Source organism: Rattus norvegicus, chromosome 2 (assembly GCF_036323735.1).
Source record: "Rattus norvegicus strain BN/NHsdMcwi chromosome 2, GRCr8, whole genome shotgun sequence".
In the NCBI taxonomy this organism is placed as follows: domain Eukaryota; kingdom Metazoa; phylum Chordata; class Mammalia; order Rodentia; family Muridae; genus Rattus; species Rattus norvegicus.
In genome coordinates, this window is record NC_086020.1 from 184431041 (window position 1) to 184448178 (window position 17138).

The following is a 17138-nucleotide window of genomic DNA, read 5'->3' on the forward strand; positions in this document are numbered from 1 at the left end:
CATTAAACTGGATCCAGGAAAGGTCTTTAAGAAGCGACCCGTTAATGATAAAAGTTCTTCAGAGATTGCCACACAGATGATAGAGCTAAATATAATAATGGTAATATAGAAGAAGCCCATGTCAACATCAACTTAAATGGGGAGAAACTCAAAGCCACTGTACAAAAGCAAAGGCAAGTAGTGGTTTCTCATTCTCTTAAATCTACTCAATACAGCAGTTGAAGTCTTAATTAGAACAATAAGGCAACTGGTAATTAACAGGATAAATACATTAAGGTTGAAAGATTTTTATTTGCAGATATATAATACACATAAATTAGGTGAAATTTTTTACATGCCAGTTATGTTAGGTCATCTATTCTGCTCAGTATAATGCAGACAGGTTTTTCCAAAGAGTCAGTTGAGCTGTGTTTCAGGCCAGTTGAATCCCAGGTTCAGGACATCAGACAAGAATAAAACAGCAGGGTAGATATCAGGTAGAGTGTCCAAGACCCTAGTGCTGCCACACCATTTTGACACATTACAGCTCTTGTAAATCCAGGCTGCCTTTGCCCAGATTCACTGTAAATGCTCCAGCAATACTGTAGTCTAAACAGAAGTCATTGGTAAAATGAGTGGTTGTTGCTGTTGGAAGACAGGTGTAGGTCATAGCTGTCAAGCTCCTAAAATATCTTTCAGCATTTGAGTGAGGGCTCCAAGCAAGGACAATGTATAGAAGCCAGGGAGCGAAATGTTTCCTCCACCAAGTAGGGATGTGACTCCACCATTGACTTCCACCCCACGGTCTCAGAGACTTCAGAAGCATGAAGTATAATGAAATCCATAGCTTTAGTTTAGTCTTCAGGTGCTCTGCTCTGTAGAGGTCAGCCAGGATGAGAGTGGGTACAGCATTTTTCACAGAGATGTTGCTGCACAGGGCATCCTCACACATGACCTTCAAGCCCTGCAGGGCATACTTATCAGCAGCTGCCAACAAACCAGTGGCCATTGAGTGGCTGTGGAGGTGTGGTGCCTTCCCTGTGTAAATGAAATGCATCATTTCCTTAAAGACTTGCAAATGAATGTCATGGATCTCAATGCAGTTTGTTAAGCTCTCTAGCATTTCATGTTCAAACATGGCTCTGAAAACTGGAGAGCGAGCTGCTAGAATGGCCTTGTTAGCTCTGAATTCCTGGCCAGCTACCACCAGGCTACAGTCTGTGAAGAAGGAATTTTCCCACAGCTCTCCTAGGTCTTCTGCCAACATCTGCATTGGATCCCAGATTGCAGGTGTCATGTTCTGTCCAGGCCTGCTAAAGAAGGTTCCTATTATGCTCACCTTGAAACCCAGGGTAAGCTTGTCTTCAGGGAGAAGCCAACGACTATGGTAGAGGAGGAAATCTCGAAGGATGAACTTTTTGCATCCTCAGTATTGATTTAGCAGAAACCTTAAAACATCTGAGATCTTTGTAATAAGATACTTCTCTCCTTGGGCATTTATGATCCAGAACTGTACCTTTGCCCAAAATGGGCTCTTTGGACAACTGAGCAAACCCAGGTAAACAGACAGGTAATCTTTGCTTTCTTCATCAACACCGTTTGGGTATATTCTCAAACACCATTGTACTTCTTCACTGGCCTCTAATGAGAACCCTGGGCTTGTAATATTTTCCCGAATTCCATCCATGCAAAATGAAAAGTTTCTAATGGTCCACTCATAGCAGAAATTCTGAACACTGATGTGTGTGTAGCCACAGCTCTTGACTTCCAGGTCCCTTGACAGGTCTTCTGGAGGTAGTTTGGAGGTTAAAGTTGATCTGAAAGAAGTAATAGAAGTTACTATTCACTCTGTAGGTTACAATTATAGATACCCTTTAGATTTTATTTTCTTTGTCTGCTAAATTGTCCCTTTATATTCTTGGAAACTTGTATTTCTATTCAGTTTCTGTAGGTTTCCATATTTGTTCTACTGAAGATAAAACAGACTCACTACGACTGATAAATCTCTCTCTCTATCTCTCTTTCTATCTCTCTCTCTATCTCTCTCTCTCTGTCTGTCTGTCTCTCTGTGTTTGTGTCTCTCTCAGTCTCCATTATCCTCACTCACCCCAGCCATGGGTCTGTCTTTGTGTGTTTTATTGAATCTTATGTCTATGGTAACTACTTTTGACTATTCTATCCAATGTTGGAAGAGTTTGGAAGTGTATAAACAATCTCATTTCAATTGTGTAGTATTAATTGGGGTCCTGTAGCAAACATAAAGAATGAATTTCTCTATATACATACAAAGTGGATGTATGAAAAAAATCTGTAGGCAGAGGTCGAGCTAATATAAAGATGGCTAAAGTCAATACTTACTTATTCCACAAGGTTTGAAGTCTCAGGCCTTCTTCAGTATTGAACAGAATCCTGAAGAATTAGATTCAGATGCCAGTGAAGAAATGAGTTTGTTAGTAAGATGAGAGCAAGCAAGCAAAGACTCACAATTGACTTCTCCTATATACTTACATAGGCCTGCAATAGAAGTGGGGCCCAGTTAAGTGAATGTCTTCTAGTCTTAAGATCTGAATTAATGGTGTGTGTTTTACTACCTCAAGACTCAGATTAAAAGTGTGTTTTTCTACCCAAACAGTCTGTAGTTGAACTGGATCTATCTACTTCAACATAAGTCACAAAATGTTAAAAGGCATCCCCTCCAGTATTTTAGGTTACTTCAGTCGACAGATAGTCTAAACATGAAGAAATTCAGTACTCCTTCACCACCAAAGTGATGTTTCATGACTGTGGTGCATTGGGCTGTCAGGAGGGGTGGGGGGTGCCTGATCTAGAAAAGAAATTAAAGACCCTTCTATGAGATTTGTCAGATAGGCTCCTGTTATTTGGGGGGGGGAGCTCTGCAAGAATAAACTGGAGTGGGGCAACATTTGGGTTGTAAATAAACAAATAAATGATGAAGAAAAAGAAGCAAGTACAGAGAGAAAAGTAAGAGAGGATGCAGTTTTTCCAGGAGAGTTTTTCAGAGATAGGTTGAAAAGAGAGAAATGGAGATAGGGGGGGAAAACAGAATGATTCAGAGAACAAGAAAGGAGCCAGGAGAGTACAATAGTTGGTTAAGTTAGTTTGAGGCAAGGCAGAGCAGTTCAGGAAAAACTGAAAGAACACAGATTGAATCAGTTACAATGGAGAGGGGTTTTAAACCACCCAGTCAGACCTCAGAAAGAAGTAGGTAGGAGTGAATCATGCACCTAAAAGTGCCAGAGGCTAAAATGATTCTAGGCCTAGAATAGATTTTAAGAGGCTAGAAGCTTCCAGGACTAGGCCTAGGTTAAGAAGTGGAGGCAGAAAGCCTCAGTGATGACAATAAATACAGATGAATAATAGTTATTTTTACAATAAGAACACTACAAAGTCTGCAGTAGCTCTATACCAGGTAGACAGCTGAGCTGCTCCATGCACAGTTCAGACCTGCTCCTGCATTTAGGAACAGAGGGTGAATGACTTCAGGGAAGCAAGGACCACTTGTCCCTCAGACAAAACCTGCCCACTTATCTCACTAAATAATTTCTACCTAGACAGATATAATTTCTCTTTCTATGTCTTTTTTCTGCTGATACACAGCCATTTCTGCCATTGCAAAATCTAACAAACATTTGACTTTCCTTCAGACAGAGCTGTAGCTTTAGCACCATCTTGGTTGGGGTAGTTTTCTGAGTGACTGCCATTTTTGTTATGGGCAGATAAGGTTTGCCTATGCTATTGCTTCAGCATCATCTTAGCTTAAGGCAAGCTTCCCACTGACAATTTTCTCTCATTTCTGGGTCTGAGAGAATATAAATCTTATGGGATTCAAACAATTCTTTTTTTCTGTTTTTTTTTCATTAACTTGAGTATTCTTTTTAAATATTCTGTAGAGCTCTCATTATTTCACCTGGTTACCATAGGCAAATTTATAGGCCAACTTGATTGAAGCTTCCCTGAGGCTCAGCCAACAGAATCTGGTAGTAGACACATATACTCTCCCTACGTTCAACAGCCTTAAAATCCCAGTTGGGTATGGTCAAAGTTAAGGCTGTATCAAGATTTGCCTGGACTTGTGTGGGCAGACCATTTACCTCTGGAACCAATTTCCAAGCTTTTCCAACAATTCTCTCACTTTCTTCAGTTGTGAAAAGAACCTGGAACTATTGTTGACAGTCATCCCTGGTGGGATTATGAGTCAACATGAATGAATCTAAAAGACCTAGGGGGATCTGAGGGTCTTTTCGAAAATGGAGGGAGGGGATCTATGACTTACAATTATAAAGGTCAGTACTGGTTAATGGTACATAGGACACAAACTGTCTCCCCTGTACATCTGTGTGTTCAGAAGACTAAGAGGAGTAAGGTCATAGTACAGTCAATCCCTTTGGGCAGTATAGCATGAATGTGTGGTGAACTCATATTAGGTAAGGGCACTAAAACTCATCAAAGTAAAAACGCCTAAGCTGCCATTTCAATTCTCACTATCTGTGCACCAAATCAAAGGCATCAAAGTATAGCAGCAGCCATTAAGAGTCTCCCCATCAGAAAATGCCCAGGTCCATAATTTTCATCTGCTATACTAAGAGGCGTTATGGCATATACTCCTCAAATCATTTCACAAAATAAAAAGAGAAGGAATATTTCCCACTTTATTTTATGAGAGACTACAGTTACAGTGATATCTAAAACACACATCAATTTCCCTTAGGGACTCATGCAAACATAATCATTAAATAATTGCAGGAATACATGAAAAATATCATTCACAAAATTAGGGTTTGTCTCAAGGTGAGTAATGGTGGTTCAATATACAGAAATCTATAAAATTTAATTGACCACATAGATTAACTGAAAGAAAAAAAAGCAAAACAAAAGTGAACAAACAAAATCAAAAAACATGATCATGGGGGTTGGGGATTTAGCTCAGCGGTAGAGCACTTGCCTAGGAAGCGCAAGGCCCTGGGTTCGGTCCCCAGCTCCGAAAAAAAAAAAATAAAATAAAATAAAAAATAAAAAACATGATCATTAAACTGGATCAGGACATGGACTTTAAGAAGCAATCTCTTAATGATAAAAGTTCTCCAGAGATGGTCACAGAGATTATGTGGCTAGATATAATAATGGTAATATAGAAGAATCCCATATCAAGATCAACTTAAATGGGGAGAAACTCAAAGCCCCTGTACAAAAGCAAAGGTCAGTCAAGGTTTCTCATTCTCTTAAATAGATTAAATGCAAGAGTTGAAATCTTAATTGAAACACTAAGGCAACTGGCAATAAAGAGGATAAATACAGTAAAGTTGAAAGAATTTTTATTTGCAGATAGATACTACACATGAATTAGGTGGAAAACTTTACACGTCAGTTAATACATTTAAGTTAGGTCACCAATTCTGCTCAGTCCAATGCAAACAGGTTTCTCCAAAGAAAGTCAGTTAGGATCTGCTTCAGGCCAGATGAATTCCAGGTACAAGACATCAGACAAGAAGAAAACAACATCAATAGGATAGGTGTCAGGTATAGTGTCCAAGACCCTAGTGCTGCACTTACCCTACACACCATTTTGAAATATTACAGCTCTGTGAAATCCATAGCCACCATGCTGCCCTGCCCCAGATTCACTGTAAGTGTTCCAGTCAAACTGTAATCTAAACAGAAGTCATTGTTAAAAACACTGGTTATAGCTGTTAGCAGCCAGGTGCAGGCCATAACTGACAAGCTCCTAAACTATCTTTTGGCGTTTGAGTGAGGGCTCCAAGGAAAAACAATGTACAGAAGCCAGGGTGCGAAATGCTTCCTCCACCAAGTGGGGATGAGACTCCACCATTGACTTCCACTCCAAGGTCTCAGAGACTTCAGAAGCATGAAGTATAATGAAATCCATGGCCCTAGTCTTCAGGTGCTCTGTGCTGTGGAGGTCAGCCAGGATGAGAGTTGGTACAGCATTCTTCACAGAGAGGTTCCTGCACAGGGAATCCTCACAAATGACCTTCAAGTCCTGCAGATCATACTTATCAGCAGCTGCCAACAAACCTGTGGCCATTGAGTGGCTGTGAAGGTGTGGTGCCTTCCCTGTGTAAATGAAGGCCATCAGTTCCTTAAAGACTTGCAGGTGAATGTCGTGAATCTCAATGCGGTTTGTTAGGTGCTCCTGCATTTCATGTTCAAACATGGCTCTGAAAACTGGAGAGCGAGCTGCTAGAATGGCCTTGTGAGCTCTGAATTCCTGCCCACTTACAACAAGGGTGCAGTCTGTGAAGAGGGAATTTTCCCACAGTTCTCCTACGTCATCAGCCAACATCTGTGTTGCATCCTTGATTGCAGGTCTCATGTTATGTCCAGGCCTGCTAAAGGAGGGTCCTACTATGGACACCTTGCAACACAGGATGAGCTGGTCTTCAGGGAGAAGACAATGCCTATGGGAGAGGAGGAAATCTCGAAGGATGAACTTCCTCAATGCCCATTGTTCGTTTGGAAGAAACCTTATAACATTTGGGATCTTTGTAATATGATGTTTCTCTCCTTGGGCATTTAAGATCCAGCACTGGAACTTTGCCAAAACTGGGCTCTTTGGACAACTGTGCAAACCCAGGCAAACAGACAGGTAATCTTTGCTTTCTTCATCAACACCGTTTGGGTATATTGTCAAACACCATTGCACTTCTTCACTGGTCTCTAATGAGAACACTGGGCTTGTAATAATTTCCCAAATTCCTTCCATCCAAAATGAAAAGTTGCTAATGGTCCACTTGTAGCAGAATTTCTGAACACTGATATGTGTATAGCCGCAGATCTTGGCTTCCAGGTCCCCTGACATATCTTCTGGAGGTAGTTTGGAGATTAAAGTTGATCTGAAAGAAGTAATAGAATTTACTCTTTATTCTGCAAGATACAATTATAGATAGCCTTTTGTTTTTATTTTCAATTTTCTGCTAAATTGCCCCTTTCATATTCTTGAAAACGTCTATTTCTAAGCAGGAACTGTAGGTTTCCATACTTGTTCTACCAAACATAAAACAGACCCACTCTGACTGTTAAATCTCTCTCTCTCTCTCTCTCTCTCTCTCTCTCTCTCTCTCTCTCTCTCTCCCCTCATTTGATTGTGACTGTATGTCTCTGTCTTTGTTTTTTTATGTCTCTCTCAGTCTCCACTACCCCCACCCAAAACTACCATGGTTCTGTATATCTCTGTGTATCTTTATTGACTCTTAGTTCAATAGTAACTAGGTTTGACTATTCTATCCAACTTTTGAACTGTTTGGAAATGTATAAACACTACCATTTCAACTGTGTTGTACTAATCAGGGGCGTGTAATAAACATAAAGAATAAATTTCTCTACATAAATAGAAAGTGGATGTATGAGAAAAATCTGTAGGCAGAAGTCAAACTAATATAAAGTTGGCCAATGTCAATACTTGCTTATTCCACAAGATTTGAAGTCTCAGGTCCTCTTCAGAATTCAACAGAATCCTGCAGAAATAGGTTTGGATGCCAGTGTAGAAATGAGCTTGCTAGTAAAGTGAGAGCAAGCAGGTAGACTCACAGCATCCTTCTTCTACGTACTTTTATAGGCCTGCAACAGAAGTGGGGCCCAGTTAATGGTGTGTCTTCTAGACTTAAGATTTGGATTAATGGTACATGTTTTCCAGACTCAAGACTCAGACTAAAGGTGTGTTTTTCTACCAAAAGAGTCTGTAGATGAACTGGATATATCTACTTCAACTTAAGCCAAAAACTGTTAAAAACCATCCTCTCCAGTTTTTTAGGTTACTTAAGTCCACAGGAAGTCTAAAAAGGAGGACATTCGGTACTCCTTCACAAGCAAAATGATGTTTCATGATTGTGGTGCATTGGGGTGTTGGGAGGGGTGGGGGTTCCTGAGCTAGAAAAGAAAATAAAGACCCTGCTATGAGTTTTGTCAGATAGTCTCCTGTCTGTTATTTGGAGCAAGGGGGTGATGAAGAACTCTGCAAGGATAAACTGGAATTTACATCCCAAATTTATTTATTTACATTTGGGATGTAAGTAAATAAAATAAATAATGAAGAAAAAGAAACCAGTACAGAGAGAAAAGTAAGAGGGGAGGCAGTTTTTCCAGGAGAGTTTTTCGGAGACAGGTTAAAGAGAGAGAAATGGAGACACAGGAAAAGACAGAATGATTCAGAGAATAAGAAAGGAGCCAGAAGAATACAATAGTTGGTGAAAGTTAGAATGAGGCAAGGAAGAGCAGCTCAGGAAAAACTGAAATAATTCAGATTGAATCAGGTACAATTGAGAAGAGTTTTAAACTACCCATCCAGACCTCAGAAAAAACTAAAAAGGAGTGACTTATTCACCTATAAGTATCACAGGCTAAATTTTTTTCTAGGCCTAGAATAGGCGTAGTGTCTAGAAGCTTCCAGAGATGACAATAAATACAAATAATAGTTGTTATTTTTACTATAAAAACACTAGAAAGTCTTCAGCAGGTCTAAACCAGATGTGACAGCTGAGCTGTTCCATGAACAGGTCAAACCCTCTGCATTCAGCAATAGAGGATGAATGACTACAGGGAAAGGAAAGACCACTTGTCCCTCAAAGAACACATGCCCATTTATCTCTGTGTTTTTCTCTTTTTATGGTTTTTTTTTTGCACATACACATCCATTTATGACAATTTCAAGATACAAAAAACCTATGACTTTCCTTCAGAGAGGGGTGTAGCTTCAGCACCATCTTCACTGAGGGCAGTCCGTTGAGTGACTGCCATCTTTGTTGTGGGCAGGTAAGGTTTTCCTATGCTATTGTTTCAGCACCATCTTAGCTAATGCAGACCATATGACTGGTTGTAGCTTCAGTGTCATCTTAGTTAATGACAGGCCTGTGGTCATCTACCATATTTACTGTAGGCAGTTACATAAACATTGCCTCCTTACATTAGAACAGTCTTTGAATCGCTAATTTCTATCCTGATTTGGTAAATCTTCAATATTAATTTAATGATTTGCAGCAGTAAAAATTTAAAGAGCATTAATGATTGCATAACTCATATGCTTAATAGATATTCACTATCAATCTTTTCAGAAACCTGCTGAATGTAACCTTACATGTTTAAAGTTATTAGGACAGAGAATCCCGTGCATAGATGTTACAACTGCCCCACCCCCACCCACCAAGATCTCTGAGAAGAAATAGACACAGTGACAAGACTGCCTAGATTGTGGTATGATAACCACTGAGAAAGAGTGCTCCATTGCCTTGCTGCTGCCATGTATCAGCCTACACTGCTGTCAAACTGAGGATACAAGAGAGTTAAATGTCTCATATTGCCTAGGACAAGGTCAATCATTTTTTCCAAAGTTCCTACTCCACAGGAAATATCTTCTCCTCTTCTGGGCCTAATGACCCCACTGACTCTGACTGAGTTATGATGGAGACCACAGGAACCTGGGAAAACTGTCTAGGTAGTAGACTATTGACCAACCTCTGACATTTTAATTAATGATATCTACATTATAATTCATGTTTTTCAACTTTCTGAGTACAATTGTGACTAAGCTAACTACAACTAAAATACATACCTCTACTTCCTTAGCCAAGGTAATCTACCATCTTCTTACCTAAGTAGTCAATTCATTAACTATTTAAGACTACCAGATTCTTAGCAAAAACAGAAAGGCTTGCATGAGTCACAGGCTTCACGACAATGGATACGCATATTCAGATATACTCATGCTAAACTATATGATCGATTATCCTCAAAAGTTGTATAATTTTCAAGGTCCTTTAATTTTCTTTTCAATACATACCTAAAAATGTTTCCCATTATACTAAATTTATATACATTCAGTGTCCTAGACAGAAGTAAAAGCCCTTCTTGCTTCTTTCTGTTCCCGGAAAGGTTTTGTCATCCCTAAACTTATCTTAAAGATTGCTCACTCTGTTAACAAGCTTATCTATCTCTTCTGTAAGCATATAAGCTCCAAGAAACACAATAAGACCTACATTCCAAGAATGATTTAGACTCCATCGGCATAAGTAACCTGTCAATAAATAGCCTAATTCCTACTTGTGACCTATTCCAGAGAGTGAGGTTCCTCTCCTGTTCCTGGGATAGGAATGCTCTTCATTCAAACCACCAAGACTTAAGGGTTTCAAATGTACACCTAAGAAAAATTATTTTCTCCCAAATACACTTAACTTTATTCTCTAATAAATATAATCTACTACTATTACTATTAAATCTACCTCCACACCCCCACCCACCCACACATAAAGTTTCAAAATCTTGTCAGGTTCAGGAATTTATTCATAATCAATATTCATGACAGTTCCAGTCGTGCAAGCTACGTGCTCCAATCTACTCTAACAGATACAGACTATTCAAATGGACCTGCTCCTAGTACGTACAGAGAGTTCCACAGACCCTTAATAGCAAGGAAACAGTCAACTCTCTTAAGACTGGATCAATATCAACACCAAATTTTCCTTGGTTTCCTAAATACACATTGTCCCAAAGTGAGCAAGAGTTAGTGAAAGATCATGATGGCCCTATTCCTATTCCACCATAGTCTCTCTCAAATTTTTCCTTTAATTTTAAGTTAATCCATAATGAAGGAATTTTAGCATTCCTCCTAGGCATCATCGAACAGTTATCTGGCAAAAGAGAGATAGGCATGACTCACTATAAAAAAGGCTGCTTGCTCCTTCCTACTCTCTTATTCTCTTACTCCTAATCTCCCTGATACTTTAACCCCTTTCTCTATCTCTCTCCCCCTTTCCCCATTCCCCCTCTTTCTCCATATGTTCCTGGCCAGCAACTCTATCTCCATTTCTCTCTCTTTTTTTTTTTTTTTGTTTTTTCTTTCCTTTTTTTTTTTTTTATTAACTTGAGTATTTCTTATATACATTTCGAGTGTTATTCCCTTTCCCGGTTTCCGGGCAAATATCCCCCTCCCCCCTCCCCCCTCCCCTTCCTTATGGGTGTTCCCCTCCCAGCCCTCCCCCCATTGCCGCCCTCCCCCCCATAGTCTAGTTCACTGGGGGTTCAGTCTTAGCAGGACCCAGGGCTTCCCCTTCCACTGGTGCTCTTACTAGGATATTCATTGCTACCTATGGGGTCAGAGTCCAGGGTCAGTCCATGTATAGTCTTTAGGTAGTGGCTTAGTCCCTGGAAGCTCTGGTTGCTTGGCATTGTTGTACATATGGGGTCTCGAGCCCCTTCAAGCTCTTCCAGTTCTTTCTCTGATTCCTTCAACGAGAGACCTATTCTCAGTTCAGTAGTTTGCTGCTGGCATTCGCCTCTGTATTTGCTGTATTCTGGCTGTGTCTCTCAGGAGCGATCTACATCCGGCTCCTGTCGGTCTGCACTTCTTTGCTTCATCCATCTTGTCTAATTGGGTGGCTGTATATGTATGGGCCACATGTGGGGCAGGCTCTGAATGGGTGTTCCTTCAGTCTCTGTTTTAATCTTTGCCTCTCCCTTCCCTGCCAAGGGTATTCTTTTTCCTCATTTAAAGAAGGAGTGAAGCATTCACATTTGATCATCCGTCTTGAGTTTCGTTTGTTCTAGGGATCTCGGGTAATTCAAGCATTTGGGCTAATAGCCACTTATCAATGAGTGCATACCATGTATGTCTTTCTGTGATTGGGTTAGCTCACTCAGGATGATATTTTCCAGTTCCAACCATTTGCCTACGAATTTCATAAACTCGTTTTTTTTTTGATAGCTGAGTAATATTCCATTGTGTAGATGTACCACATTTTCTGTATCCATTCCTCTGTTGAAGGGCATCTGGGTTCTTTCCAGCTTCTGGCTATTATAAATAAGGCTGCAATGAACATAGTGGAGAACGTGTCTTTTTTATATGTTGGGGCATATTTTGGGTATATGCCCAAGAGAGGTATAGCTGGATCCTCAGGCAGTTCAATGTCCAATTTTCTGAGGAACCTCCAGACTGATTTCCAGAATGGTTTTACCAGTCTGCAATCGCACCAACAATGGAGGAGTGTTCCTCTTCCTCCACATCCTCGCCAGCATCTGCTGTCACCTGAGTTTTTGATCTTAGCCATTCTCACTGGTGTGAGGTGAAATCTCAGGGTTGTTTTGATTTGCATTTCCCTTATGACTAAAGATGTTGAACATTTCTTTAGGTGTTTCTCAGCCATTCGGCATTCCTCAGCTGTGAATTCTTTGTTTAGCTCTGAACCCCATTTTTTAATAGGGTTATTTGTTTCCCTGCGGTCTAACTTCTTGAGTTCTTTGTATATTTTGGATATAAGGCCTCTATCTGTTGTAGGATTGGTAAAGATCTTTTCCCAATCTGTTGGTTGCCGTTTTGTCCTAACCACAGTGTCCTTTGCCTTACAGAAGCTTTGCAGTTTTATGAGATCCCATTTGTCGATTCTTGATCATGGAGCATAAGCCATTGGTGTTTTGTTCAGGAAATTTTTTCCAGTGCCCATGTGTTCCAGGTGCTTCCCTAGTTTTTCTTCTATTAGTTTCATTTCTCTCTCTTTTTGTCTTCCTCCCTCTCTGACTCACACAGTCTCTCTATATGTATGTATGTCTTCTTTTTCAGCCTCTACTCTCTTCTCTTCCCTACCCGACTCCCCTTCCTATGCTCTAAATAACCTTGATTCTACACTGTAACTATACTAAGTGCATATATATATATATATATATATATATATATTTCTATATCCATGTATCTACTGATCTATCATCTATCTATACTATCTATACTAAAAATAAACTACATCTAAACCATATAATAAACTATATTCTATACAATGGCTGGTAACCCTGGGGGAAAGGATACTTCAGGATGGGCCTGAAAGTGCAACCCTCCAACCCATACCACACCTAGTTCTAACAAACAAATCCTGGTGATCTTTTCATAAAACAAAACAGTTGTAATGTCGACCTATCAATGGGTTTCAGAAAATGTTCTACGTTCTGATTTCAAATTTGTTATGTTAGTCAGAGGCCTCTAGAGAATGTACAGAATAAGTTTATCTGTATGAATAGAAACTGGATATATATGAGAAAAATCTAAGGGTGAGGTCCAGCTACCTAACAATGGCTAAAGCCAGTACTTACGCAGTCAACAAGGTTTGAAGTATCAGGTGTTCTTCTTCAATGTATAACAGAATTCTGAAGTAGGCTCTAATGCCGGTGAGGGAATGGGCTGCTAGTAAGATGAAAGCACTCAGGCAAAGACAGAAGGCTTCCTTCTTCCAAGTGCTTATATAGGCCTCCATCAGAAGGTGTGGCCCAGTGCTGTACTCCCAAAATTTGGATTAAAGGTAGGTAAGTTTCTGACTCAGCACTCAGATTAAAGGCGTGTTTTTCTAGTGAGACACTATTTGAACCAGCTGTATCTACTTCAACTTATGAAAAAAATTAAAGGTTATGTATGCCAACTAGTTTTGGACTTAAATTAATTAAATTAATTAAATTAATTCCAGAGTTAGTCCAGATGGGAATATGAGTAGCCATGACCAGTGAACTGTGGCGAATCTTCCATAAATGAAGGGAATTTTCTGCAAAGCTACTATTTAAGCTTGTGCTGGTCTTACCTTAATTCCTTCCACAAACATCATCAGAGATGGGATGTGAACTTGTCAGAAGTATGAGTGTTCACAAAATGGAGGGCAGGTGGAAGAACTCTTATATGGTGGGCATAAAGCAGAGCCCCAAACCTCTGAGGGTGGCTTTTTTCTATCATGTATATTTATCCAATCAGATCCACAGACCTTGTGATGACTCCCCCAAATTTGGTTGGGGGGGGGGTCTTGTAATTCCCTCTCAAGTATTCCTCCTTAAAAATCATTTCCCAGTTTTACTTAAGGGTGTGGTTTAAGAATATCCTGAGTACTTTTTCAATTCAATCACTTTAACTGGCAGGATTCATCTCATCAGTACTTCATAGTCTACATCCTGTACAGGTGAGTTCTCAACTCTTTAGACTTGGGACTGAACTGCTTGTTCTCTTGGTCCTGAGAAGGGAGAGAGTATTCTGTTTGCCAAGGGCTACAGCATATATTGAATAGATATCAAAGATTGAAGTTTGTGATGTTTGCATTGATGTAAAGTGACATGTAAAATTCTATTTAGGTCTCTCATCTCTCTAGTTTGTCATGTCTTAGGAAGAATCCATGGCACAGAAGACACAGAAAAATATTCAGTGATTCAATCACTTCTGCAGCTCCTCGCTCTCCTGTATAACTTGCTCCAAGTTTTTTATCTCTCAATACTAGATAAATCAATCAATTAATTTTTACTTTTTATTCCTGCATTAGACTTATTGAAAAGTATGAATATCAGTGACTCTGTCCCTGGTGTTTTGGGGCCTCAATAAGAGGATCCCCAGATAGATATCTAACATTGGAGATGCTTGTAGATGATCACTGTGCAACCTCCCCTTTGCAGGAAAGATGCTCTAAATTGTTCCTTTCTTAGCTCTCAGGAGTAGGCTCCTGTAGGGTAGAAGTGTGACCCCCTGGGCTTTGCTAATGAAATCTCTGTCACAGGGTAAGATAGGGGTAAAGTATTTGTAGGATGGTGAATGGGAGGAGTGATTTACTAGAAACCTGCCAGAAACGAAAGGATTTTGTACCACACAGTAGGAAGACAGGTGATAATGGTAGTAATTATCCTCATACCAAAGACTGCACCTAGTTATTATAAAAATCCAAACTGATTGTATGAGGACCAGCAGACTCTTTTAGCTTCTACCCCTGAGATCTAGTAGAAACAGTACCACCAACCAGGCATTAAACACTAGCTGAGATGAGGCCTCCAACATATGTACATCAGGAGACCTCTGAGTCTGGGTTCAGTCAGAGAAGACAAACCTAACCCTCAAGAGACTGGAGGCCCAAGGAACGTTAGAGTTCTGGTGGAGTGTATGAGAAGGGGACATCCTTGTGGAGATTGGAGGGTGTGGTTTAATGGGGGCTGGGAGTTTGGGATGTGGAACCCTGTGTGGGAGGGTGGATCAGGACTGGAATAAAATCTGGAATGTAAAAATAAATAACTAAATAAAAATATTGAGAGGTATTTAAAAAACAGACAAATGTACATAGAAAGCTCAAGAGAGAGATGGATAGAGCAGGAGAGAGAGAGAGAGAGAGAGAGAGAGAGAGAGAGAGAGAGAGAGAGAAAAGAGGAGAGAGAGAAATGAGATAGAGAGAGACAAAGATGCACGGAGAGATAAAGAGACACACAGTGACACTAAACAGACAACAAGTTGTGGCTGGCACATATCCATGCTCCCAGAAAGAGGAGAATCTGGTGATGTCTTTCACAGTCTCTAGAAACTGGTATGTACACTGAAGATGCCTTAACCATACTTACCTCAGAGGTTTCAGTCCAGGCAGCAGTCGAATACTTTCCTCTAAAAGACATATTTATTTGCACATATTAATTGTCATCCTTGAGGTTTTTTGCCTTGTTCTGCTGACATAGGGCTAATCATGGAAGATTCTAGCCTATGTCAAATCAAACTAGGTTTAGAATGTTCTCAGCTTCTGATATTTATGGCTGAATAAGCTCACCACTTTGTAGTGCTTTCTGATCTCTGGCTGCCTGATTTCATTTGTTCTGGCTCTAAACTTCTCTCCACTGTAACTGCTTTATTTTGGCTTTTCTCAGCTGCCTGTGAATTGCTCACTTGGTCTCATACTAACTTTGGAAATCAGTCCTAATCTTCTGTCTCCACCTCACTCTCTGACTTGTTCTGTCTGTCTCTCTCTTGTAGTCTCTTCAACCTCTCTCTGTTCCATTGTCCCATTAAAACTGGCCTCTCTATCCTTTACTCTCTTCACTGACCTCTTGAATAGCTTCCATTCCTATACCTTCTTGTCAAAGTTGGGCACATCCTTTTCTGTCTAATACTTCTCTGATTTTTCACTTTCCTTTCACACTGTTGCTTCTTTCTACAAATTTATTTTACTTTCAGTGTGTGGAATTTATTGTGGATACTAACGGTTTGTCTGTATTCCAACCAGAGGGATTAAAGGTATCTCCCAAAGCTGAGCCACTTCACAACTAAAAATTTTATTTATATCAATTGAGTTTTGAGTTCTTTGTGTAGGCATTTTGGAGTTTAGGATTTACTGTTATAAATCTGGCGAATAAATTAAAAGCTGGTGAGGATTTGATTTTATGCGGATTTGATTTTGTTCAGACTGGTAGCCAGCTTTCTGGCGACTAGTCAAAGCTTTTGTTTGTTTGTTTGCTTGTTTTTTTTTTTCAGGAGGTAACACAATTTTGATCAAGTATGCTGAAACAGTTTCCTTTTTTGTTGAAGTGTCAGGCTCCTTGTAAGTGTTTTAGGAAAAAAATTGATCAAACAAAATTGTCCCAATCTGGAACTCAGGTTGAGCACAGTTTGGAATCCCTTGACCACTGCCCTCTCTTCCTTGCTCTGAAGGGGTTAGACCCTAGCATCTCAAAGTATAGTTTCTAGAATTACTGTGGAGCCTCCAGGATTCTTGTTTTGGAGTCTCCTGAGAAGTCTTGAACATGAATTCATATTCCATGGCATTTTCATATGTATTGATTTTTCTCTTATATATTACACCTTAGCAAGAGTTTCTCCTCCCTCACTTCCTCCATGTAGGCCCTGCAACCCCAATACATCCTCTTACACATCAACTACTTTGGTTCCTTCCAAAGGAGAGCAGGCCTCCCAAAGATGTCAACTAAGCAGGACAGGTTACATTAAGCCTGGCACATGCCATCATACTGAGGTGGGACACTGCAAACCAGTAGGATGAAAGAGGTCCCAAAAGCAGGCAAAACAGTGAGAGACACATACCTGGTGATTATAAAAAATGGTCCATGCTATATCCTGCTGCCAACAACAGTTGTCTTTTCTGTCCCCTTGTTTCCCATGGATAGCCAGACACATTTTGATGGACACGGGGCACAAAATTCTGTCTTGAAACAAGTACTATGGTTAATTTCAAATAAAAAACATGGGTAAAGGTGCAACAGAAAGCAGCAGAAACCAAGACTACTTGGCAACATGAGAGCCCAATTCCCCCACCAAAGTAAACACTGGATATCCAAACACACCAGAAAAGCAAGTTCTAGACTTAAAATCACATTTTATCATGATGATGAAGGACTTTAAGAAGGTCATAAAT

The 17138-nt window shown here is 40.0% G+C and overlaps 1 protein-coding gene and 1 pseudogene across 1 annotated transcript; both read right to left on the reverse strand.

Moving 5' to 3' along the window:
* Positions 1 to 509: 509 nt before the first annotated feature.
* Tdpoz1-ps6 (TD and POZ domain containing 1, pseudogene 6) lies at positions 510 to 1759 on the reverse strand (annotated as a pseudogene).
* A 3963-nt stretch (positions 1760 to 5722) lies between these two features.
* Positions 5723 to 6817, reverse strand: Tdpoz2l12 (TD and POZ domain containing 2 like 12). Its single transcript, XM_039103934.1, has one exon. It carries the CDS (start codon positions 6815 to 6817, stop codon positions 5723 to 5725), a length of 1095 nt encoding a protein of 364 aa, XP_038959862.1.
* Positions 6818 to 17138: the final 10321 nt, after the last annotated feature.